The following is a 24,065-nucleotide window of genomic DNA, read 5'->3' as shown; positions in this document are numbered from 1 at the left end:
AGCGTTATCACACATTTGTAACTAGCCTCTTAATACTTGCATAAAGGTTCAAGATAGACATGTTCATTATAGTCATAATGAGATGTGAGGGTCGCTGCCTTGACTAAGATTCTCCAGAGAAGTACAGGGCCTGTTGCATTTATTCGCATGATAATGAAGTCAGATTGATGAATGTAGTTTATATTCAACATATACTTGATTTTCATATCACAATAAGTGTACTTCAGTATAATTACAAAAAGTATACTTTTTGTCTTCAAAACTGTCTTTAGTATACTTACATTAAATATACTAGAATATCATGTACTTCAAAGTACTAGATTTTCATGTAATGAATGTCTTTGCTAAAAGCAAGATCACCCTGGAAATTAGACAAACTTATTATTGTTCTCAATAAGGAAGTAGTTACCTTATCTTTCCTTCAAGTTCGACCGGTCTACCTGTTACCAAAAAAGAATGAGTGACAGGAGCAGAATGGATTTTGTTGTCTCTTCAATGAGGAAATACTTTCCAATATTCAGCTACTTGCCTTTTCAAATAAAAGTATATCTGAATACTTACTTTGAAAGTAATTGCAATATTTTAAATAGTAATTTAACCCAATTCTGGACACCCCAATACAATCCTTTCAGATATACACAAGTGATTAGGGAAGAGGGGCTAGGAGCTAAGCACAAGTTGAGTTATGATGAGGCAAATGTCTGTGTAAACAGACAATCAAATGCCATTTTATCTGAAGTGCTCTATTCATGGATAATCCCATGGGGTAAATCCCAGTAGTTTTAAAACAAATCTCTAATGTCTTCTTCCTATCAGGGATTTTTTATATATATATATATATATATATATAGTGGTTGCACCACACTGTCATCAAGTGGCTAAAGCCTGTGTGTGTCTGCCCATCATTGTTTGCCCAAATCACACATCTCACCACTCTCCCTCAAATTCTCCTTTTTATGCATTCTATCCAACCCTCACAAATTCCATCCCCGCTTTCCCACAGACCCCCCCCCCCCCCCCCCCCCAAACACTGCTGAATTCCAAAAACAAACTGCATCATTAGGAAACAATTTATTGAACATTTGCCACCAGACATACAGTATCACTTAAATACAGAGACAGCTTCAACCTGGAGCCATTTCATTCCCTTCATCTTGAAACATCAGGGACAGACTCCTTTTACAAACCCTCCTCAGTCATGCTCTCTGTAGCTACACACACAGACAGTGTGGGAATGTTACTTTGTGAATCCCAAATCGATCCCTCCCTAGTCCGTCCCTACCCCCTCGTCCAGGAGTCTATTTGGGATTCAGCAACTCTGTGCTTGAATTCTTTTGGTTTTCTGTCTTCTAATAGAGTTGAATAGGGGTACATCTCAATAATCTAACAAGATTCTCTCCTCACACCGCTCCCTTCCTCTGCACTACTCTGTAAAGACTGGACAGGTGAAAGGTCATACCCAGTAGGGTTAGAACATCATATTGCTTTCTCGTAAGAGAGGGAGACACTTGAGATGCACAGCAGATAGTGAAAGCAGTTTCCGTTCTGAAAGCATGATTAAGAAGCTATAGTAGATGTAGGAGGAAGTTGGCCCTAAACACTGACACAGGGTCAGATACAGTGAGCTCCAAAAGTATTGGAACAGTGAATTTTTGCTGTTGTTATTTTTGGCTCTGTACTGCAGCACTTTGGATTTGAAATTATACAACAACTACGAGGTTAAAGTGCAGACTGTCATAGAATACACTACTACATTGATGTGGATGCTACCATGATTATGGAAAATCCTGAATGCATCGTGAATAATGATGAGTGAGAAAGTTAAGATGCACAAATAATAAATCATACACAAAGCGGATTTTACATCGCTAGGAAAACAGCCCGAATGTTGGAAACAAATATCATTATGTTGTCACATGTATTTTCTAAGATAGTGCACAGAATATTTTACATACAGCAAGTATTCATAGGACCAAAGAGTTGAGCCTGCCTCATGTTTTCATTCTTGCCATGGAAAAAAATATTGTCATACTGGTATCATCACAGCCCGATCAACAAGACTGTCCCTAAACGTTAAATGCTGATTCAAACAATTAAACAGTAGCTAGGGATAACTAAAAAAGCTATCACATATGCTGAAGTTCTTCAGCTAGATTTTGGCCATTAAACATTCACTAACGTTAGCTAACAGTTTAAAAGCTGACGTATTTCACTGCTAACATCAGCCTTGAACGCACCTCAAGGGTATAAATTAAAACTGTCTGATAAAAACAAGCCTCTATTTTACATTTAAATCTGGCAAAAAGGTGCTCTCTGATCGTATGCCATTTTGAATGTTGCTTCGTTGGAAGATTGGATGGCCTCTCCAAGGCAACCCTACACACATGTTCAGACAAAGACACAAACACAGGAGACATAGATTAGAAATCACTGGCCACTTTTAGAAATGGATCACTAGCCACATGAATAATGTTCCGTATCTAGCATTACTCTTCTCATATGTATAAACCGCACCACTTCAAGGAAATGAAACACGAGACACTTTAATGAAGGTCTCTGTATCTTGCATTACTCATCTCATATGTGTGAACTGTACTCTATACTATTTTACGGTATCTTAGTCACTTTAATTGTGTGCAAATATTGCGTCACCCATCTCATATGTATGTACTGTACTCTATACTATGCCACTGTATCTTAGTCCAATACCGCTCTGAGATATACTCAGCAAAAAAACATCCTTTTTTCAGGACCCTGTCTTTCAAAGATAATTCTTAAAAATCCAAATAACCACAGATCTCCATTGTAAAGTGTTTAAACACTGTTTCCCATGCTTGTTCAATGAACCATAAACAATTAATGAACATGCACCTGTGGAACGGTCGTTAAGACATTAACAGCTTACACACGGTTAGAAATTAAGGTCACAGTTATGAAAACTTAGGACACTAAAGAGGCCTTTCTACTGACTGAAAAACACCAAAAGAAAGATGCCCAGGGTCCCTGCTCATCTGCGTGAACGTGCCTTAGGCATGCTGCAAGGAGGCATGAGGACTGCAGATGTGGCCAGGGCAATAAATTGCAATGTCCGTACGGTGAGACACCTAAGACAGCGCTACAGGAGGACAGGACGGACAGCTGATCGTCTTCGTAGTGGCAGACCCCATGTACCAACACCTGCACAGGTTAGGGTGCTCAGGTGTTCAGTGCTCAGGTGTTCAGTGCTCAGACTGTCCACAATAGGCTGAGAGAGGCTGGACTGAGCGCTTGTAGGCCTGTTGTAAGGCAGGTCCTCACCAGACATCACCGGCAACAACGTCGCCTATGGGCACAAAACCCCACCGTCGCTGAACCAGACAGGACTGAAAAAATGTGCTCTTCACTGACGAGTCGTGGTTTTGTCTCACCCAGGGGTGATTGTCGGATTCGCATTTATCGTTGAAGGAATGAGCGTTACACCGAGGCCTGTACTCTGGAGCGGGATCGATTTGGAGGTGGTCTGGGGGGGGTGTGTTAAGTCATCATCGGACTGAGCTTGTTGTCATTGCAGGCAATCTCAACGCTATGCGTTACAGGGAAGACATCCTCCTCCCTCTTCGTGCAGGCTCATCCTGACATGACCCTCCAGCATGACAATGCCACCAGCCATACTGCTCATTCTGTGCGTAATTTCCTGCAAGACTGAATGTCAGTGTTCTGCCATGGCCAGCGAAGAGTCCGGATCTCAATCCCATTGAGCACGTCTCAGACCTGTTGGATCGGAAGGTGAGGACTAGGGCCATTCCTCCCAGAAATGTCTGGGAACTTGCAGGTGCCTTGGTGGAAGAGTGGGGTAACATCTCACAGCAAGAACTGGTAAATTTGGTGCAGTCCATGAGGAGATACACTGCAATACTTAATGCAGCTGGTGGCCACACCAGATACTGACTGTTACTTTTCATTTTGACCCACCCTTTGGTCAGGGACACATTATTCCATTTCTGTTAGTGACATGTCTGTGGAACTTGTTCAGTTTATGTATGTTGTTGAATCTTATATTCAAATATTTACACATTTTAAGTTTGCTGAAAATAAACACAGTTGACAGTGAGAGGACGTTTCTTTTTTTGCTGAGTTTATGTATATATCAGCTGCTTAATGCAGCTACTTTAAAACGATGGAAGCCCTCAATGGCAATGTTCATGCAACAACAGGTTATATTCAACTAGAACTCTAGTCTCTATGTCTCACACACACAAACCCCTATTGTACCTATATGACGGTCTTGAAGGTCTGCAGAATGAGGTTGGTTTGGTGGATCAGTCTGTTCGCACTGATGAACACGTTGATCGCCCTGGAAACAAGGATGGTTCATTTATATTGTTATTTAACGACTGCAAATAAAACAAAAACGCAATATCAGCAAAACAGTTGTTCAAAATAGCCCTGACATTTCAAACCTGATTAAATCATTGGTTTCTCATGGTCATCATAAAATAAACAGTAAGAACATTCCCACTACTAATATTATTAGAATTAATGTACACTAAACAAAATATAAACGCAACATGTAACAATTTCAAAGATTTTACTGACTTCCAGTTCATATAAGGCAGTGGTCACCAACCGGTCAGTGGCGCAATTGGCGGTGCACTTGATTCAGAAGCCCTGCGCACCGGCAGATCTGTGGCTAAATCGAGTGTGCCTACAACTTCCAGCAAAGTTTGATACTAGCTACATGAGATTATCACTTTTAAAAACCATGAGCAGAGAGAGACTGTCAAAGAATACAGCAGAACTGCTGTTTATATGAGTGAGTTCATGTTATTCAGCACTGTTTTTATTCAGCACTATTACAAAACATAAAACCTACTCTGTACTACCACTCGCGCTGCAGCTGTGATTAATTAGTAGCCAAGTGTATCGATAGCCCTGCGGTTATATTGTTATTAGCCCTGTGTTTTTGTTGTTATTAGCCCTGCGGTTATGTTGTTATTAGCAGCTTGTCATGTCTATTTTAATATATCTCGATATATTTCACTTTCTCTGGTCATAGGAACAACATGAATTTGTGCATGAGGCCGATGAGCTCTTGACTCGTTTTGCCATCAGGTGGAAGACGTACCTCAGTCTCACTTGAGGCAAGGAAGGAGAGAGCAGGGACCGTGAGAGGCGGACCCTCTGCTGCTCTCTCCCTCTCTCCGCTGAGACGAATGCCGTGTTCAAAACAACTGGGAACTCAGAAATCTTCCGACTTCAGTGCGTTCAAGACAACAGGGTACTCTGGAAAAAATAGTTTTGAACTGGGGATTGAGTTGATAAGGCTGTTTATTGTAGCCTGTGGAATGTTGTCCAACTCCTCTTTAATGGCTGTGGAAAGTTGCTGGATATTGAAGAGAACTGGAACATGATGTTGTACAAGTCGTTCCTGAGCATCCCAAACAGGCTCAATGAGTGACACGTCTAATTTTATTTGACCTTTATTTAACTAGGCAAGTCAGTTAATTAAGAACAAATTATTTCAATGACGGCCTAGGAACAGTGGGTTAACCGTTTTGTTCAGGGGCAGAACGACAGATTTTTACCTTCTCTGCTCGGGGATTCGATCTTGCAACCTTTTGTTACTAGTCCAACGCTCCAACCACTAGGCTACCTGCCGTCACGAGTATGCAACCCATGGAAGAACTGGGACATTTTGCCAGGAATTGTGTACAGATCCTTGTGACATGGGGCCGTGCATCATCATGCTGAAATATGGAGTGATGGTGCGGATGATTGGCAAGACAATGGGCCAGAATCTCGCCACGGTATCTCTGTGCATTCAAATTGCAATCGATAAAATGCAATTGTGTTCATTGTCCGTAGCTAATGCCTGCCCATATCATAACCCCACCGCCACCATGGGGCACTCTGTTCACAAAGTTGACATCAGCAAACCGGTCGCCCACACAACGCCATACATGCTCTCTCCCATCTGCCCGGTACAGTTGAAACCAGGATTCATCCGTGAAGAGCACACTTCTCCAGCGTGCCAGTGGCTATTGAAGGTGAGAATTTTCCCACTGAAGACGGTTACGACGCCAAACTGCAGTCAGATCAAGACCCTGGTGGAGGACGGCGAGCATGCAGATGAGCTTCCCCGAGACGGTTTCAGTTTGTGCAGAAATTCTTCGGTTTTGCAAACCCACCGTTTCACCAGCTGTCCAGGTGGCTGGTCTCAGGCGTACCCGCAGGTGAAGAAGCTGGATGAGGTCTTGGGTTGGCATGGTTACATGTAGTCTGCGGTTGGACATACTGCCAAATTCCCTGGCAAGAGCTCTGGGGAGAATTTCTGCAGTCAGCATGCCAATTGCACGCTCCCTCAAAACATGACATCTGTGGCATTGTGTTGTGTGACAAAACGGCACATTTTAGAGTGGCCTTTTATTGTCCCGAGCACAAGGTGCACCTGTGTAATGATCATGGTCTTTAATCAGCTTCTTGATGTGCCATATCTGTCAGGTGGATGGATTATCTTGGCAAAGAAGAAATGCTCACTAACAGGGATGTAAAGAGTACAACTGTGTACAACTGTGTACAACATTTGAGAGAAATAAACTTTTTGTGGGTATGGAACATTTCTGGGATCTTTTATTTCAGCTCATGAAACATGGGACCAACACTTTACATGTTGCGTTTATATTTTTGTTCAGTGTATTTTTGCTGTGGGTTTAGTAAGTGCTGTTTTGTGAAGGGAAAAAAAATCCCCCAATCACAACTCACTGCTGTCGATGAACATCTATCTATTCAGTGTCCTTATGAATCTACTCCACACAACTCACTTTCCATCTTTGAAGTATGTTTTGAGGGTGTCGCTGAAGCTTTTGGAGTATTTGACAAACTCCTTCTTCTGGTGCTCAAGAGCCTGGACACACAGAGAAGAGACAGACAGATGTGAACATCGCCTTCACAATGATATCAGCTCTCCTTGCAGCCATTGATCACATTAAAGATAAGAAAGAAACACAGAGTGTACAAAACATTAGGAACACCTTCCTAATCTTGAGTTGCAACCCCTTTTGCCCTCAGAACAGCCTCAATTCATTGTGGCATGGACTCTACAAGGATGTCAAAAGCGTTCCACAGGGATGATGGCCCATGTTGACTCCAATGCTTCCCACAGTTGTGTCAAGTTGACTGGATGTCCTTTGGGTGGTGGACCACTCTTGATACACACAGGAACCTATTGAGCGTGAAAAACCCAGCAGTGTTGCAGTTCTTGACACATTCAAACCTGTGCACATACACAATCCAAGTCCTTCTTTAACCGGTCTCCTCCCATTCATCTACGCGGATTGAAGTCCATTTAACAAGTGACATCAATAAGGGATCATAGCTTTTCACCTTGATTCACCTGTGACAGACTGACCAGGTGATATATAGTATGTCATGGAAAGAGCTGTTTTGTCCACTCAGTGTATATTCCACATCTCTGTGTGTCTTACCCTACGGTTCTGGTAGTGGTATTTCTTAAAGACGTTATTGACTGTATCCAGGAGCTCCTTTATAGCACTGGCGATGTCTCTATGGAAAACAACAACCAACACCAATCAAGAAGCAGGATGTCAAGGGCATGCTAATGAAGGTGTGTGTGTTAGTGTATACTAGGGATGCAACGGTATACTGTATGTTGTCGAACCGTTCGGTACGCCCCCTACGGTTCAATAGGCACACGTGAACCGCGGAATTATGATATGCCTGACATTTTCCAAAACGTGCTTATTGCGCTGCAGACTACACGCATGTTGTAAATTCAGAGCCACAGAATTAGACTCGCAGCTTGTGAACAGGCAAGGCAGACAACTGCTTGGGGCTCCAGGCCGTTATAGGGGGCTCCTGAGGGCTGGAAAACTTTGCTCCACAGCAATGTCTCAAAATGTGGCAACCGCAGTGACAGCAAACCCTCCCCCTTAAACAACCAATAGACAATTTGCAATGACATCTCAGTAGGAAACCTCCCTAAAGGGGCCTCATGAAGAGAGTGGAAACTAAAACAACAAATATTCTCTCAGATCCAATGTGACAATGGCGAGTGCTAGAGACAGAGAGAAGCACATTTGAAGAGGCACCACCGTCTTTAAAATCCACTGGGTGGGAACATTTTGGATTCAGCATTCTCCCCAGACCTGACTGCCCTTAACCAACACAAAAACATCCTATGGCATTCTGCATTAGCATCGAACAGCCCCCGTGATATGCAGCTGTTCAGGGAAGCGAGAAACCATTATACACAGGCAGTTAGAAAAGCCAAGGCTAGCTTTTTCAAGCAGAAATTTGCTTCCTACAACACTAACTCAAAAAAGTTCTGGGACACTGTAAAGTCCATGGAGAATAAGAACACCTCCTCCCAGCTGCCCACTGCACTGAAGATAGGAAACACTGTCACCACTGATAAATCCACCATAATTGAGAATTTCAATAAGCATTTTTCTACAGCTGCCCATACTTTCCACCTGGCTACTCCTACCCCGGTCAACAGCACTGCACACCCCACAGCAACTCGCCCAAGCCTTCCCCATTTCTCCTTCTCCCAAATCCGTTCAGCTGATGTTCTGACAGCTGGACCCCTACAAATCAGCCGGGCTAGACAATCTGGACCCTTTCTTTCTAAAATTATCTGCCGAAATTTTTGCCACCCCTATTACTAGCCTGTTCAACCTCTCTTTCGTGTCGTCTGAGATTCCCAAAGATTGGAAAGCAGCTGCGGTCATCCCCCTCTTCAAAGGGGGGGGGGGGACACTCTTGACCCAAACTGCTACAGACCTATATCTATCTTACCATGCCTTTCTAAGGTCTTCGAAAGCAAAGTCAACAAACAGATTACCGACCATTTAGAATCTCACCATACCTTCTCTGCTATGCAATCTGGTTTCAGAGCTGGTCATGGGTGCACCTCAGCCACGCTCAAGGTCCTAAAAGATATCTTAACTGCCATCGATAAGAAACATTACTGTGCAGCCGTATTCATTGATCTGGCCAAGGCTTTCGACTCTGTCAATCACCACATCCTCATCGGCAGACTCGACAGCCTTGGTTTCTCAAATGATTGCCTCGCCTGGTTCACCAACTACTTCTCTGATAGAGTTCAGTGTGTCAAATCGGAGGGTCTGCTGTCCGGACCTCTGGCAGTCTCTATGGGGGTGCCACAGGGTTCAATTCTTGGACCAACTCTCTTCTCTGTATACATCAATGAGGTCGCTCTTGCTGCTGGTGAGTCTCTGATCCACCTCTACGCAGACGACACCATTCTGTATACTTCTGGCCCTTCTTTGGACACTGTGTTAACTAACCTGCAGGCAAGCTTCAATGCCATAAAACTCTCCTTCCGTGGCCTCCAATTGCTCTTAAATACAACTAAAACTAAATGCATGCTCTTCAACCGATCGCTAAATCTAGAATTGGCTTCCTATTTCGCAACAAAGCATCCTTCACTCATGCTGCCAAACATACCCTAGTAAAACTGACTATCCTACCAATCCTCGACTTTGGCGATGTCATTTACAAAATAGCCTCCAATACCCTACTCAACAAATTGGATGCAGTCTATCACAGTGCAATCCGTTTTGTCACCAAAGCCCCATATACTACCCACCATTGCGACCTGTACACTCTCGTTGGCTGGCCCTCGCTTCATACTCGTCGCCAAACCCACTGGCTCCATGTCATCTACAAGACCCTGCTAGGTAAAGTCCCCCCTTATCTCAGCTCGCTGGTCACCATAGCATCTCCCACCTGTAGCACACGCTCCAGCAGGTATATCTCTCTAGTCACCCCCGAAACCAATTATTTCTTTGGCCGCCTCTCCTTCCAGTTCTCTGCTGCCAATGACTGGAACGAACTACAAAAATCTCTGAAACACTTATCTCCCTCACTAGCTTTAAGCACCAACTGTCAGAGCAGCTCACAGATTACTACACCTGTACATAGCCCACCTATAATTTAGCCCAAACAACTACCTCTTTCCCTACTGTATTTAATTTATTTATTTTGCTCCTTTGCACCCCATTATTTTTATTTCTACTTTGCACATTATTCCACTGCAAATCTACTATTCCAGTGTTTTACTTGCTATATTTTATTTACTTTGCCACCATGGCCTTTTTTTGCCTTTACCTCCCTTATCTCACCTCATTTGCTCACATCGTATATAGACTTGTTTATACCGTATTATTGACTGTATGTTTGTTTTACTCCATGTGTAACTCTGTGTCGTTGTATCTGTCGAACTGCTTTGCTTTATCTTGGCCAGGTCGCAATTGTAAATGAGAACTTGTTCTCAACTTGCCTACCTGGTTAAATAAAGGTGAAATAGATAAATAAATAAATTCAATACGATGAAGAGGGTAAGAAGACCGTAAACAAAAAAAAGTAGAGTCTGCAAGCATTGTTTTGCCACTGTCGGCTACTCGAGTGGAAACACTTCTAACATGTGTCATTTACGTGGCCATCACCCGGCCGTATCCCTTGCAGGTGGAGCTGGAGCAAGGAGAGTCCACTCGTTAGCGAAAAACACAATCTCTCGCTGCTGCCTTCCAACAACAATTTGCGATAAATCCAGAAAAACATTAAGAAATAACGAAAGCCGTGGGAGTATTCATAGCCAAAGATTGTATTTCCTATGCAAGTATGTACCTTGTTAATTTAAAATAGAGAAGGCAAATCACCTACAGGTTGTCAAAGCTAAGAAGCACTTTTAATTATAATGTTTTTCTCCCCTTGATTTCAAGTAGACAGAAACCAGGCCTTTCTGAACAGAAAGTTTGATTTGTCTATTGACAAAATAAAGAGTTCATTGTTTAAAAGGGTGATGTGTTTTTATTTTTTTCTGGAAAAATAAAAGATACCGAAACCGTACCGTTACCCACAAAGCGTGATACATACCGAACCGTGGGCCCACTGTACCGTTGCATCCCTAGTGTATACTGTGTGCGTGTACTCACTTAATTGTCTGTAGGAAGCGTACCCTGTCGTTGATCTCGTCAGGTATCTTACTGAGGATGTGTTTCAGAGCTCTGGATTTCTCATTTAGGTCCTGGAACTCCTGCTCTGGCCTGTCCACTAAGAACTCTACACACACACACAGGGAATAGGACATAGGAGTATATTTTAATAAACAACTATAAACATACTGAATCTCTTGTAAGCAGATGCTTAGTGCTGGTACTTTTCTACACTCACACACCTTCCACGTCATCTGCAGCCATGCGCAGCAGAGACTCTGTGTAGTTTATCTGAACGTTTTTCTTCTCCAGAATTTTCATTATGATGTCCTGAGTTAGGCCTGGGTTCTCCCTCTCCGCCTAGCAACACAAACACACGCACATACAAAAACACACAATTACATCTGCTGAGTATTCAAGCTGCCCATCCTTGATTTAGACTACTGACATGCAACTAGAGCCCAAGGGTTACGTAAGGGCAAAGGTCATACATTTATGGGGTAAGGGGTCCTGTGTTGGTGTGTCTTACCTTGATAAAGGCTGCTCTCAGAGTCTGGGCAGCTGACAAGTTGATCCTCTCCAGCTGCCAAACCAACACACACATTGTTAGGGGCTGACAAGAACACACACTCATCCAGGGTTCGACATACAGGGCTGCCTGCTGGTCCGGGGAGGTTTTGGAAGCTCTCCAGGCCAGTCAATCATCCAAACCAGTGAAAAAAATTGTAAGATTGTTATTTTCAATCAAGGCTATATAATTGATGAAAAAACAGGAATTCCTGAAGCTGCTAGTTCGTTATGTAGATTATTTATATCACACGGGCCACACACATAGCCTTGTTTGAGCGGAATCATCTGTCGGGCAGCAAGAGCACGCAGCTCTCAACTGTCCTGATTCTTTTGGAAAATGTTTTGTCTGTTGCAAATGACACCGTTTATTCCAAACGCTCTTCAATGTAAAAGCTGCTGGGTTCTTAAATGGAAGTCGTACCATAGTCCCATGTACCAACACCACAGTCGCTTCCAAGCTCAAGACCCTGGGACTATACAGCTGCCTCTACAATTGGATCCTGGAATTCCTGAAGGGCCACCCCCAAGTGGTAGCAACAACACATCCGGCACGCTGATCATCAACACGGGGGCCCCTCACCTGTGCTCCCTGTTCACCCAAGACTGCGTGGCCGTGCATGACTCCAACACCATTATCAAGTTTGCTGACAACAACGGTTGTACGACTGATCACCGACAACGATGACGCAGCCTATAGGGAGGAGGCAAAGAGACCTGACAGTGTGGTGCCAGGACAACAACCTCGCCCTCAACATCAGCAAGACAAAGGAGCTGACCGTGGACTACAGGAAACGGAGGGGAGAGTACGCCCCCATCCACAGAGGGGGATGTAGTGGAGCAGGTCGAGAGCTTCATGTTCCTCAGTGTCCACATCACTAAGGAATCTTGACAGCCTGCAACACCACTTGGTACGGCAACTGCAAGGCACCTGACCTACACCGGGTGGTGATTACGGCCCAGTAGATCACTGGGGCCAAGCTTCCTGCCATCCAGGACCTCTATACCAGGCGGTGTCAGAGGAAGGCCCTAAAAATTGTCAAAGACTCCAGCCACCCTAGTCATAGACTGTTCTCTCTGCTACAGCACCGCAAGCAGTAGTGGAGTACCAAGTCCGGGTCCAAAAGGCTTCTTAACAGCTTCTACCCCCAAGCCATAAGACTCCTGAACAGCTAATCAAAGGGCTACCCAGACCCCTCTTTTACACTTCTGCTACTCTCTGTTTATAATCCATGCATGGTCAAGTTAACTCTACCTACATGTACATATTACCTCAATTACCTCGACTACCCGGTGCCCCCCGTATATTGACTCTGTACCGGTACCTCCCTGTATATAGCCTCCACATTGACTCTGTACCGGTACCCCCTGTATATAGCCTCCACATTGACTCTGTACCGGTAACCCCCTGTATATAGCCTCCACATTGACTCTGTACCGGTAACCCCCTGTATATAGCCTCCACATTGACTCTGTACTGGTACCCCCTGTATATAGCCTCCACATTGACTCTGTACCGGTAACCCCCTGTATATAGCCTCCACATTGACTCTGTACCGGTACCCCCTGTATATAGCCTCCACATTGACTCTGTACCGGTAACCCCCTGTATATAGCCTCCACATTGACTCTGTACTGGTACCCCCTGTATATAGCCTCCACATTGACTCTGTACCGGTAACCCCCTGTATATAGCCTCCACATTGACTCTGTACCGGTACCCCCTGTATATAGCCTCCACATTGACTCTGTACCGGTACCCCCTGTATATAGCCTCCACATTGACTCTGTACCGGTACCCCCTGTATATAGCCTCCACATTGACTCTGTACCGGTACCCCCTGTATATAGCCTCCACATTGACTCTGTACCGGTACCCCCTGTATATAGCCTCCACATTGACTCTGTACCGGTACCCCCTGTATATAGCCTCCACATTGACTCTGTACCGGTAACCCCCTGTATATAGCCTCGCTTGTTATTTTACTGCTGCTGTTTAATTATTTGTTACTTTATTTTCTATTTTTCACTTGACACTTATTTCAAGTAATTTTTTTGAAACTCTTGTATTCGGCGCATGTGACAAATAAAATATCATTTTGATTTGACAATGATTCTGGGTTAAATTAGGTGAACTATTCAAATTTTTAGCAACCAGGAAATGGCAGAGCAATTTCTGCATAGTGCATCTTTAACTCTGCACTGTTGGAAAAGAAAGAACCTTGTAAGTAAGAATTTCACTTTTAGTCAGTGGTGTAAAGTACTTCAGTAAAAACACTTTAAAGCACTACTTAAGTCGTTTTTTTGGGTATCTGTCCTTTACTTTTTACATTTTTGATAACTTTTACTTCACTATATTGCTAAAGAAAATTATGTCCCTTTTACTCCTTACATTTTCCCTGACACCCAAAAGTACTCGTTACATTTTGATAGGAAAATGGTCCAATTCATCCACTTATCAAGAAAACATCCCTGGTGCCTCTGATCTGGCAGACTCACTAAACACAAATGCTTTATTTGTAAATGAATATCTAAGTCTTGGAGTGTGCCCCTGGCTATCCGTTAAAAGAAAAATTAAACAAGAAAACGTGCCGTCTGCTTTGCATAATAAGGAATTTGAAAATATTAAAACTTTTGATACATAAGAATTTGAGCAATTCTGTTTACTTTTAATACTTAAGTATATTTAAAAACAAATACTTTTAGACTTTAACTCAAGTAGTATTATGGGTGACTTTCACTTGAGTCATTTTCTATTAAGGTATCTTTACTTTTCCTGAAGTATGACATTTGAGTACTTTTTCCACCACTGCTTTTAGTCTACACCTGTTTATCAAGTATCTGACAAATACAATTTGATTTGTAGTTCATTTCAATTGTATGGTTTCCACGCATTGCCATTCCAATCTGAATAGCTTGCAAAGTGTTTGGCACAAGCCTGCTACGTTAGGTTAAGCACAAGTTGCAGATCTATATATGATAAATTCTTCCATGCTCTAAAGTGGAGTGAAGTCCACAGGGTTCCATATTTCAACTTCTTCCAGCCACTCGTTTCTTTTGTTTTTTATATAAAAAGAGACACAACTTAACTACAACTTCTGTGTAAGTACAACATGGAAATAAACATTTGGAGTAAACGGTTTCTGTTGTTTTCCGACTAGCACGTGAAAACGGCATAAGAATTGTTGTGGACTAAGAACATCACAGATTTTTTGTTTTTCTATAAGAAAGTGTGATATAGAGAGTGAAAACCTGAAAACACAGGAAAACTCAGAACCCCGGAAAAACAAAACCTGGAAAACGGAATTCAGTGTAAGATAAAACAGATTTTAAAGGGCCCTAGGACTGACTGTTCAAAATCACTAACAAGAATAACCTTTTTGAGATCGTTTTTTGAGATGAAAAATAAAACTTACACAATCAATGTAAATATTACATTGTCAAGTTAAAATGTTATTATTTGTGTATGGGGAGTAGGTTATATGCTAGCTTGCTCAGCTCGCAAATTAAAGATCAAATCCCCTGATATTTAAATGATGCACGCATCATCCACTATCCTTTGAGATCTTGGCCCTGGCCAGTATGTTTTTCATTTGGACCAATAGCTTTCAGTTCACACTGGCCCGGTGTGCCACTGGAAAATGTACCTGAATCTATATTAGACAAAACATTCACACACATTACCTCGTTAAAAACGGGGTACATGACAGCATATAGCGTCATGGAGACCATGGAGTTTGTCTCGGTTTCAATCCTCATCTCTTCCATGGTCATCCTCCAAGGAGGTGTAGAGATAGGCAGCAACACGCTCTCACACACAGAGAAGTTCCAAGAGTCCCCAGAGTGACAAGAGCCTAGAGAGAGAGAGTTGTTACCTGTTGCCACAAGGGCAACCATTGAAGAACAAACACAGTTGTAAATACAACCCATATTTATGTTTATTTATTTTCCCTTTTGTACTGTACATAGCTATAATATGACATTTTAAATGTCTCTATTCCTTCAAAATTTGTGAGTAATGTTTACTGTTCATTTGATTGTTCATTTCACGTTTGCCAAAGCAAGTGAAATGGATGTAAACATATGGTTTCCCATGCCAATAAAGCCATTTGAATTAAATAGAGAGAACTTCGTCTATGTTGTCATGTAGACAGACCTAAGGCGTTATTAACTTCCTCTTCTACTGTGACATGATTAGCTACCATGTAAACATGTTCGGTTCCTAAGAAGCTAGCTAGCTAACTTCGCTGTCACACATGATTGCTAAATGTAGTTATCAAAGTTTGGTAACTAGCTAGCTAGTTGGCAGATTATGACCATTTACTGTGAAAATCACCTAGCCATTTAGCTAACGTTAACTAGCTAACTACATTAACGTTACCTAGCAGTATCATGCTACTGTAGCTAACACGTTAGTGACGCTTGAGCAACTCGCAAATGTGTGGCATATGCAGTGTCATTCAGTAGAGATGCGTCTAACGGTTAAATGGTGGTTATCTTAACTAACCACAGATAGTTACCTTTATTTTCCCCGTTCTAATAGCCAGAATATCTGGTTAGCTGCGCTGTTATCATCAACGTCTCCTTCAGCGACACAAATAAATACTTCCGGGTCATGGAATTTTGGAAACGCTTTAAATAAAAGTCCCCCACAATAACCTCAATTATTCACGATACATTAAAAATAATTGTCTAAACATGGACAATGATTCACATTTGTTCATATTTAAGTGACATTTGCATTAAATGTTCCAAAGTCGAATAAATGCCCGCAAAGAAAATCACTGTATGTGAAATACACAATAGCTCTAGAGCAAAAACTATTCAAGGTGCCGCAGTAAAAGTACTGTAGGGAATACTCAGTGGGGTCTGTAGAATGTATAAATGGTGTCATTTCATGGAGCACTGAATTATACGGAGTATTGCTGGCCTTTTACTCTTTTTTGTGTGTGCTCCGAGTGGCGCAGCGGTCTAATGCACTGCATCTCAGCGCTAAAGGCGTCACTACAGACATCCTGGTTCACATGTGTTCATATTTAAGTGACATTTGCATTAAAATGTTCCAAAGTCGAATAAATTCCCGCAATGAAAATCACTGTATATGAAATACACAATAGCTCTAGAGCAATGACAGGCTGTATCACATCCGGCCGTGATTGAGAGTCCCATAGGGCGGCGCACAATTGGCCTAGCGTCCTCTGGGTTTGGCCGGTGTAGGCTGTCATTGTAAATAACGATTTGTTCTTAGCTGACTTGCCTAGTTAAATAAAGGTTACACTCCACTCATTCCACTGGCCCCTGTATGTGGATTACATATTGGTTTACAGAGCAAAAACTATTCTCGGTGCAGGAGTAAAAGGGTTGCTCAGAAGGATCTGTAGAATGTATATATGGTGCAATTTCATTGGCAATGGACTTATATGGAGTGTTGCTGGCCTTTTACTGTGGTCAAACAGCTTAAAATGGGATGCCTGGACACTATATAGCACAGTAGCACTATACAAATATAGCACAGTATGGGCAAAAACGATCAATTGCTTGTCAATAAAACCAGTGTCCAGTCTACTCACCACAGTCCTTAGAATACAAAACAGATGAGTCTTTACAAAAAGCTAGTGCATAGAAAGTGTTACTGGACTTTTATGTGGTCAAACAACTTACAGGCAAAATGATTCGTTATGCCGATGTAAAAGTGGGGTGGGGAGTACTCAGTAGGGTCTGTAGAATCTACACTATATATTAAAAAGTATGTGGAACTCCCTTCAAATTAGTGAATTCCACTATTTCAGTCACACCCATTTCTAACAGGTGTATAAAATTGAGCACACAGCCATGCAATCTCCATAGACTACATTGGCAGTAGAATGGCCTTACTGAAGAGCTCAGTGGCTTTTAATGTGATACCATCATAGGAAGCCACCTTTCCAACAAGTCAGTTTGTCAATTTTCAGCCTTGCTAGAACTGCCCCAGTCAACTGTAAGTGCTGTTATTGTGAAGTGGAAACGTCTGGGAGCAACAACAGTTCAGCAGTGAAGTGGTAGGCCACACAAGCTCACAGAACAGAACCGCCGAGTGCTGAAGCACATAGCACGTAAACATCGTTGGTCCTCGGTTGCAAAACTTGCCTCTGGAAGCAACATCAGCACAAGAACTGTTTGCCGAGAGCTTCATGAAATGGGTTTCCATGGCCGAGCAGTCGCACACAAGCCTAAAATCATCATGCGCAATGCTAAGCGTCAGTTGGAGTGGTGTAAAGCGCACTACCATTGGACTCTGGAACAGTGGAAATGCATTATCTGGAGTGATGAATCACGTTTCACCATCTGGCAGTCCGACAGACGAATCTGGGTTTGGCGGATGCCGGAAGAACGCTACCTGCCGAATGCATAGTGCCAACTGTAAAGTTTGGTGGAGGAGGAATAATGGTCTAGGGCTGTTTTTTTATGGTTTGGACTAGGCACTTTGATCCAGTGAAGGGAAATCTTAACACTACAGCATACAATGACATTCTAGACGATTCTGTGCTTCCAACTTTGTGGCAACAGTTTGAGGGAAGCCCTTTCCTGTTTCAACATGACAATACCACCGTGCACAAAGCGAGGTCCATAGAGAAATGGTTTGTCGAGATCGGTGTGGAAAAACTTGACTGGCCTGCACAAAGCCCTGACTTTAACCCCATCGAACACCTTTGGGATGAATTAGAACGCTGACTGCGAGCCAGGCCTAATCGCCCAACATCAGTGCCCGACCTCACAAATGCACAAAGTCCCCGCAGCAATGTTCCAACATCTAGTGGAAAGCCGTCCCAGAAGAGTGGAGGCTGTTATGGCAGCACCAACTCCATTTTAATGCCCATGATTTTGGAATGAGATGTTTGACCAGCAGGTGTCCACATAATTTTGGTCATGTAGTGTATCTACTGTATGGTGTCATTTCATAGGGATCTGAATAATACAGATTGTTGCTAGCCTTCCACTGTGGTCAAACTGCTTAGACTGGAACCAATGGACACCATATGGTATGAACAAACCAATCAGATCGCACAACGTAAAGACTTGTGCCCAATGAGAGGCTGTGAGAGGCTGCTCTGTGTGTGTGTGTGTGTGTGTGTGTGTGTGTGTGTGTGTGTGTGTGTGTGTGTGTGTGTGTGTGTGTGTGTGTGTGTGTGTGTGTGTGTGTGTGTGTGTGTGTGTGTGTGTGTGTGTGTGTCACTGTGTGTGTTGGTGTTTGTTGCTTGGTTGCTCCTCTGTTGTTGCATGGGTATGTGTTTTAAATTATTGTAATTGAACTATTCTGGAAGCCAGTCTGTTTCTGCTGATTTACTTTCTCTTTTCTCTCTCATCCAGTCCTCTTTGTCCTGGACAGAAGATACTGTCTTTTTCCCAGCTGCTCTCTCTCCCTATGCTGAGCCACTTGAAAAAGACCATTGGTCAGTGGTTTCAATAGCCTACTCTAGTTGCATACTAATAAACGTTAGGCTATTTTTGTATTTTCTCCCAACTTCTGCCCTTTAACTAATGACCTTTAACTAATGTCGACTTTGACTACACTATGCTATATTTCCTGTCTGCCCTCAGGCACAGATCTAGGAACAGATAACCTTATGAGTATCATTTTAATTACAGATGCAAAGGTCTACACCAGGGTTTTATTTGGCCCCCCAAGTTCTGAGCAAAAAAATAATATATATATATATTTTTTAAATGTTCATTGTTGGATATTTAAAACTGTAAAAACACCAGAAAATCAAGTTCAAATGATTTTAATTTGGGAAACTGTTCCCAAGTATGTCCACGAATAATAGAGAGGCACGTGATCTAATATTATATCTGTTTGGGCTTCTTGAGGTAAATTCCAATTATTTGTAATTATGTTCAGGCCCCCCGACCATCCGCTCAGCCCACGGCTGAATCTAGTTGATGATCTCTACACCACGCAGTCTAGCTGATTGTCACGCCCTGGCCATAGAGACGCTTTTATTCTCTATTTTGGTTAGGCCAGGGTGTGACTAGGGTGGGCATTCTAGTTCTTTGTTTCTATGTTTTCTATTTCTTTGTGTTTGGCCTGGTGTGGTTATCAATCAGAGGCAGCTGTCTATCGTTGTCTCTGATTGAGAACCATACTTAGGTAGCCCTTTTTCCCCACCTGTCTTTGTGAAGTTAACTTTGTTTGATGGCACATAACCTTAAGCTTCACGGTTTGTTTTGGTATTGTTGGCGGCATCTACTATTAAAAGTATGTACGCTCACAACGCTGCACCTTGGTCTTCTTCTTTTAACGGCCATGACACTGATGAGCTCTACACCATGCAGTCTAGTTGATGAGCTCTACACCATGCAATCTAGTTGATGCTCTACACCACGCAACCCTGCATACAGCTAGTTCAGACCTGTTTTTTTGTTGTTTTTTGTCCAATCGCACTTGTTGTCAGGACAAGAACTATGAGTCCATTAAACCATATAACCCGATTACAAAATTATCTGGTTCCATTTTAGCCCATATAAAACTGTTTTTTTGCTATATTTTTACTATGTAATACACTACAACTAGGGAAGGGAAAGAGGATAACTAGTCAGTTGTACAACTGAATGCATTCAACTGAAATGTGTCTTCCGCATTTAATCCAATCCCTCTGGTGCAGGGGGCTGCCTTAATCAACATCCACGGCACAGTTGTGGGGGTTAACTGCCTTGCTCAAGGCCAGGACAGACAATTTTTTCAGTTACTATACCAACACTCTAACCGCAAGCCTACCTGCTACTTCCAGAGGTAGTGGTCGAGGTTAGGCTGTAGCTCAGTGGGCTAACATAAAGCCCCCCCCCCTTGAAGCAGGACAATGTGAACAGAATTGTCTCATTGAGCCAACACTCCTACTGTCACGCCCTGACCTTAGAGCCATTTTAGAGAAACAAATATTTGGTTAGGCCGGGTTGTGATTTGGGTGGGCATTCTAGTTTTTCTATTTCTCTGTTGGCCGGGTATGGTTCCCAGTCAGAGGCAACTGTCTATCGTTGTCTCTGATTGGGGATCATACTTAGGCAGCCTTTTTCCCCCCTTTAGTTTGTGGGAACTTGTTTTTGTGTGGTTTTTTTCTGCACTGCATGTAGCGTTTTTTTTTGTTTTCAGTGTCATTTAATAACAGTAAAATGTACGCCTACCATGCTGCACCTTGGTCCAATCCATCTTTAAACGATTGTGACACCTACAGTATAAATGGTAATAGTTTTTGAAACAGCTGAAATGCACAGACATGTTCCTAATATTTGAGACTTGATTTATTGAATTTGTAGTAAGTGTGAAGAGGCTCTATGTTAGCCCACTGAGCTACAGCCTAGACATTTTTAGGGAGGTTACTCATCATATGAGTGTGGTTAGCGAAGGTGAGTGAAGGACAGAGCGTGTGGTCAGACCACATGTTGTCAGGGTGTGGTTGAGAGGCAGTAGGGAGGTGACTGGTTTGTCTAGTTTGCACACAGGATGGACTGTGGTGGACGTGGACCTCAGTTGTGTGTGTGTGTGTTTCTGTGTGTGTGTAGGTTGGCTGGAATTATGTTGAATATAATAAGAAACTACACTGAACAAAAATATAAAGGCTACATGCAAAAATTTAAAAGATTTTACTGAGTTACAGTTCAAAAAAGGAAATCAGTCAATTGAAATGAATTATTTAGCCGCTAATCTATGGATTTCACATTTCTGGGAATACAGATATGCATCCGTTGGTCACAGATACCTTAAGATAAAAGGTAGGGGCGTGGATCAGAAAACCAGTCAGCATATGGTGTGACCACCATTTACATAATGCAGCACGACATCTCCTTCGCATAGAGTTGATCAGGCTGTTGATTGTGGCCTGTGGAATGATGTCCAGCTCCACTTCAATGGCTGTGCGAAGATGCTGAATATTGTCAGGAACTGGAACATGCTGTCGTACACATACATCCAGAGCATCTGAAACATGCTCAATGGGTGACATGTCTTGTGAGTGTGCAGGCCATGGAAGAACTGGGACATTTTCAGCTTCCAGGAATTATGTACAGATCCTTGCGACATGGGGCCATGCTGAAACATGAGCTGATGGCGGCAGATGAATTGCACAACAATGGGCCTCAGGATCTCGTCAAGGTATCTTGCAATCGTGTTCGTTGTCCATAGCTTATGCCTTGCCACACCATAACCCCACAACCACCATGGGGCACTATGTTCAAAACGTTGACATCAGTAAACCTCCCACCCACACGACGATATACACAATGTCTGCATATCAAACCGTGATTCTTCTGTGAAGAGTCATCTTCTCCACCGTGCCAGTGGCCATCGAAGGTGAGCATTTGCTGAAGTCGGTTACAACGCTGAACTGCAGTCAGGTCAAGACCCTGGTGAGGACGACGAGCATGTAGATGAGCTTCCCTGAGATGGTTTCTGACAGTTTGTGTAGAAATGTTTTGGTTGTGCAAACCCACCAGCAGGGTGGCTGGTCTCAGACAATCCTGTAGGCGAAGAAGCTGGATGTGGCGTTGCTGTGGAAGTACTGGGCTGACGTATGGCCAAATTCTTAAAAATGACGTTGGAGGTGGCTTATGGTAGAGAAATGAACATTCAATTCTCTGGCAACAGCTCTCGAGAAATGATCACTAACAGTGATGTAAACAAATTTGTGCACAATATGTTGTGTGTATGACAGATTTCTGGGATATTTTATTTCAGCTCATAAAACATGGGACCAACACTTTATATGTTGCACAATTAGTGGCCAAGCACGTGGGACGTGTAGTGTGAATAACCTTTACCATTAGACCATTCAACAAATAATAATTCAAAGAATTTTAGCTCCCCCGAAAAATGAGGACTACAGTTTCGTATCCATTTAAAAGTGATCAGATTTATTACGGTTTTGCAAAAAGAATACAAATATCAAATGGTACATTTTTTATTTAATTTAATTTCACCTTTATTTAACCAGGTAGGCCAGTTGAGAACAAGATCTCATTTACAACTGCGACCTGGCCAAGATAAAGAAAAGCAGTGCGACAAAAACAACATCAGAGTTACACATGGGATAAACAAACGTACAGTCAACAACACAATAGAAAAATATATGTACAGTGTGTGCAAATGTAGTAAGATTAGGGAGGTAAGGCAATAAATAGGCCATAGAGGCAAAATAATAACAATTTAGCATTAACACTGGAGCGATAGATGTGCAGATGATGATGTGCAAGTAGAGATACTGGGAGGCAAAATAGCAAAACAATATGGGGATGAGGTAGTTGTGTACAGGTACAGTGATCGGTAAGCTGCTCCGACAGCTTATGCTTAAAGTTAGAGAGGGGGATATAAGTCTCCAACTTCAGTGATTTTTGCCATTCGTTCAAGTCATTGGCAGCAGATAACTGGAAGGAAAGGCGGCCAAAGGGGGTGTTGTCTTTGGGGATGACTAGCAACACCCACCCGTAGCACGCGCTCCAGCAGGTATATATTTATACCTGCTGGAGCGCGTGCTACGGGTGGGCGCTGCTATGGTGACCAGTGAGCAGAGATAAGGCGGGGCTTTACCTAGCAAAGACTTATAGATGACCTGGAGCCAGTGGATTTGGCAACGAATTTATAGCAAGGGCCAGCCAACGAGAGCATACAGGTCGCAGTGGTGGGTAGTATATGGAGCTTTGGTGACAAAACGTATGCCACTGTGATAGACTACATCCAGTTTGCTGAGTAGAGTGTTGGAGGCTAATTTTGTAAATGACATCGCCGAAGTCAAGGACCGGTAGTTTTACGAGGGTATGTTTGGCAGCATGAGGGAAGGAGGCTTTGTTGCGAAATAGGAAGCCAATTCTAGATTGGATTTGGATTGGAGATGCTTAATATGAGTCTGGAAGGAGAGTTTACAGTCTAACCAGACACCTAGGTATTTGTAGTTGGATCAGAGAATCACCAGCAGCAAGAGCAACATTATTGTTATATACAGAGAAAAGAGTCGGCCCGAGAATTGAACCCTGTGGCACCCCCATAGGGACTGCCAGAGGTCCGGACAACAGGCCCTCTGATTTGACACACTGAACTCAATCTGAGAAGTAGTTGGTGAACCAGGTGAGGCAGTCCTTTGAGAAACCAAGGCTATTGAGTCGGCCAATAAGAATGAGGTGATTGATTTTATCGATGGCGGTTATGATATCGTTTAGGACCTTGAGCGTGGCTGAGGTGCACCCATGACCAGCTCGGAAACCAGATTGTATAGTGGAGAAGGTACAGTGGGATTCAAAATGGTCGGTGATCTGTTTGTTAACTTGGATTTCGAATATTTTAGAAAGGCAGGGCAGGATGGATATTTGGCTATAACAATTTGTGTCTAGAGTATCTCCATGCATCTCCATCTCTGAAGAGGGGGATGACTGCAGCAGCTTTCAAACCTTTGGGGATCTCAGACGATACGAAAGAGAGGTTGAACAGGCTAGTAATAGGGGTTGCAACAATTGCAGCAGATCATTTTAGAAAAAGAGGTCCAGATTGTCTAGTCCAGCGGATTTGTAGGGGTCCAG

At 42.9% G+C, this 24,065-nt stretch overlaps 1 protein-coding gene across 3 annotated transcripts; it reads right to left on the bottom strand.

The window, feature by feature from the left end:
• Positions 1–1,054: 1,054 nt before the first annotated feature.
• On the bottom strand, positions 1,055–16,169 carry LOC109879736 (programmed cell death protein 10-B). Of its 3 annotated transcripts, none has more exons than XM_031792617.1 (9): positions 16,046–16,169; positions 15,210–15,379; positions 11,488–11,541; positions 11,201–11,318; positions 10,959–11,085; positions 7,464–7,542; positions 6,801–6,883; positions 4,252–4,333; positions 1,055–2,376 (listed from the first exon to the last, which is right to left on the bottom strand). In XM_031792617.1, the coding sequence occupies exons 2-8, from the start codon at positions 15,297–15,299 to the stop codon at positions 4,252–4,254; spliced, it is 633 nt and encodes a 210-aa protein (XP_031648477.1). In that variant the 5' UTR covers positions 15,300–15,379; positions 16,046–16,169; the 3' UTR covers positions 1,055–2,376. The 3 variants fall into 3 exon arrangements, with proteins under 3 accessions (XP_031648477.1, XP_031648478.1, XP_031648479.1); XM_031792618.1 differs by having other exon boundaries at positions 1,059–2,376; positions 15,210–15,400; positions 16,046–16,135; XM_031792619.1 differs by lacking the exon at positions 7,464–7,542 and having other exon boundaries at positions 1,059–2,376; positions 16,046–16,137.
• Between the last annotated feature and the right edge of the window lie 7,896 nt (positions 16,170–24,065).

This window comes from Oncorhynchus kisutch, linkage group LG16 (assembly GCF_002021735.2).
Source record: "Oncorhynchus kisutch isolate 150728-3 linkage group LG16, Okis_V2, whole genome shotgun sequence".
In the NCBI taxonomy this organism is placed as follows: Eukaryota; Metazoa; Chordata; class Actinopteri; order Salmoniformes; family Salmonidae; genus Oncorhynchus; species Oncorhynchus kisutch.
The sequence above is the reverse complement of the archived record's forward strand: the minus strand, read 5'-3'. Positions and strand labels throughout refer to the sequence as shown.

What these genes read in the sequence shown, in the direction of transcription:
- LOC109879736 (XM_031792617.1), bottom strand. Translation starts at nt 15,299, where the DNA reads ATGACCATGGAAGAGATGAGGATTGAAACCGAGACAAACTCCATGGTC. An exon ending in GGCTGCAGATGACGTGGAAG is followed by an intron (nt 11,086 to 11,200) that starts GTGTGTGAGTGT and finishes GTGTGTGTGTAG; the next exon opens with AGTTCTTAGTGGACAGGCCA. An exon ending in CGCTTCCTACAGACAATTAA is followed by an intron (nt 7,543 to 10,958) that starts GTGAGTACACGC and finishes TGTTTTCCATAG; the next exon opens with AGACATCGCCAGTGCTATAA.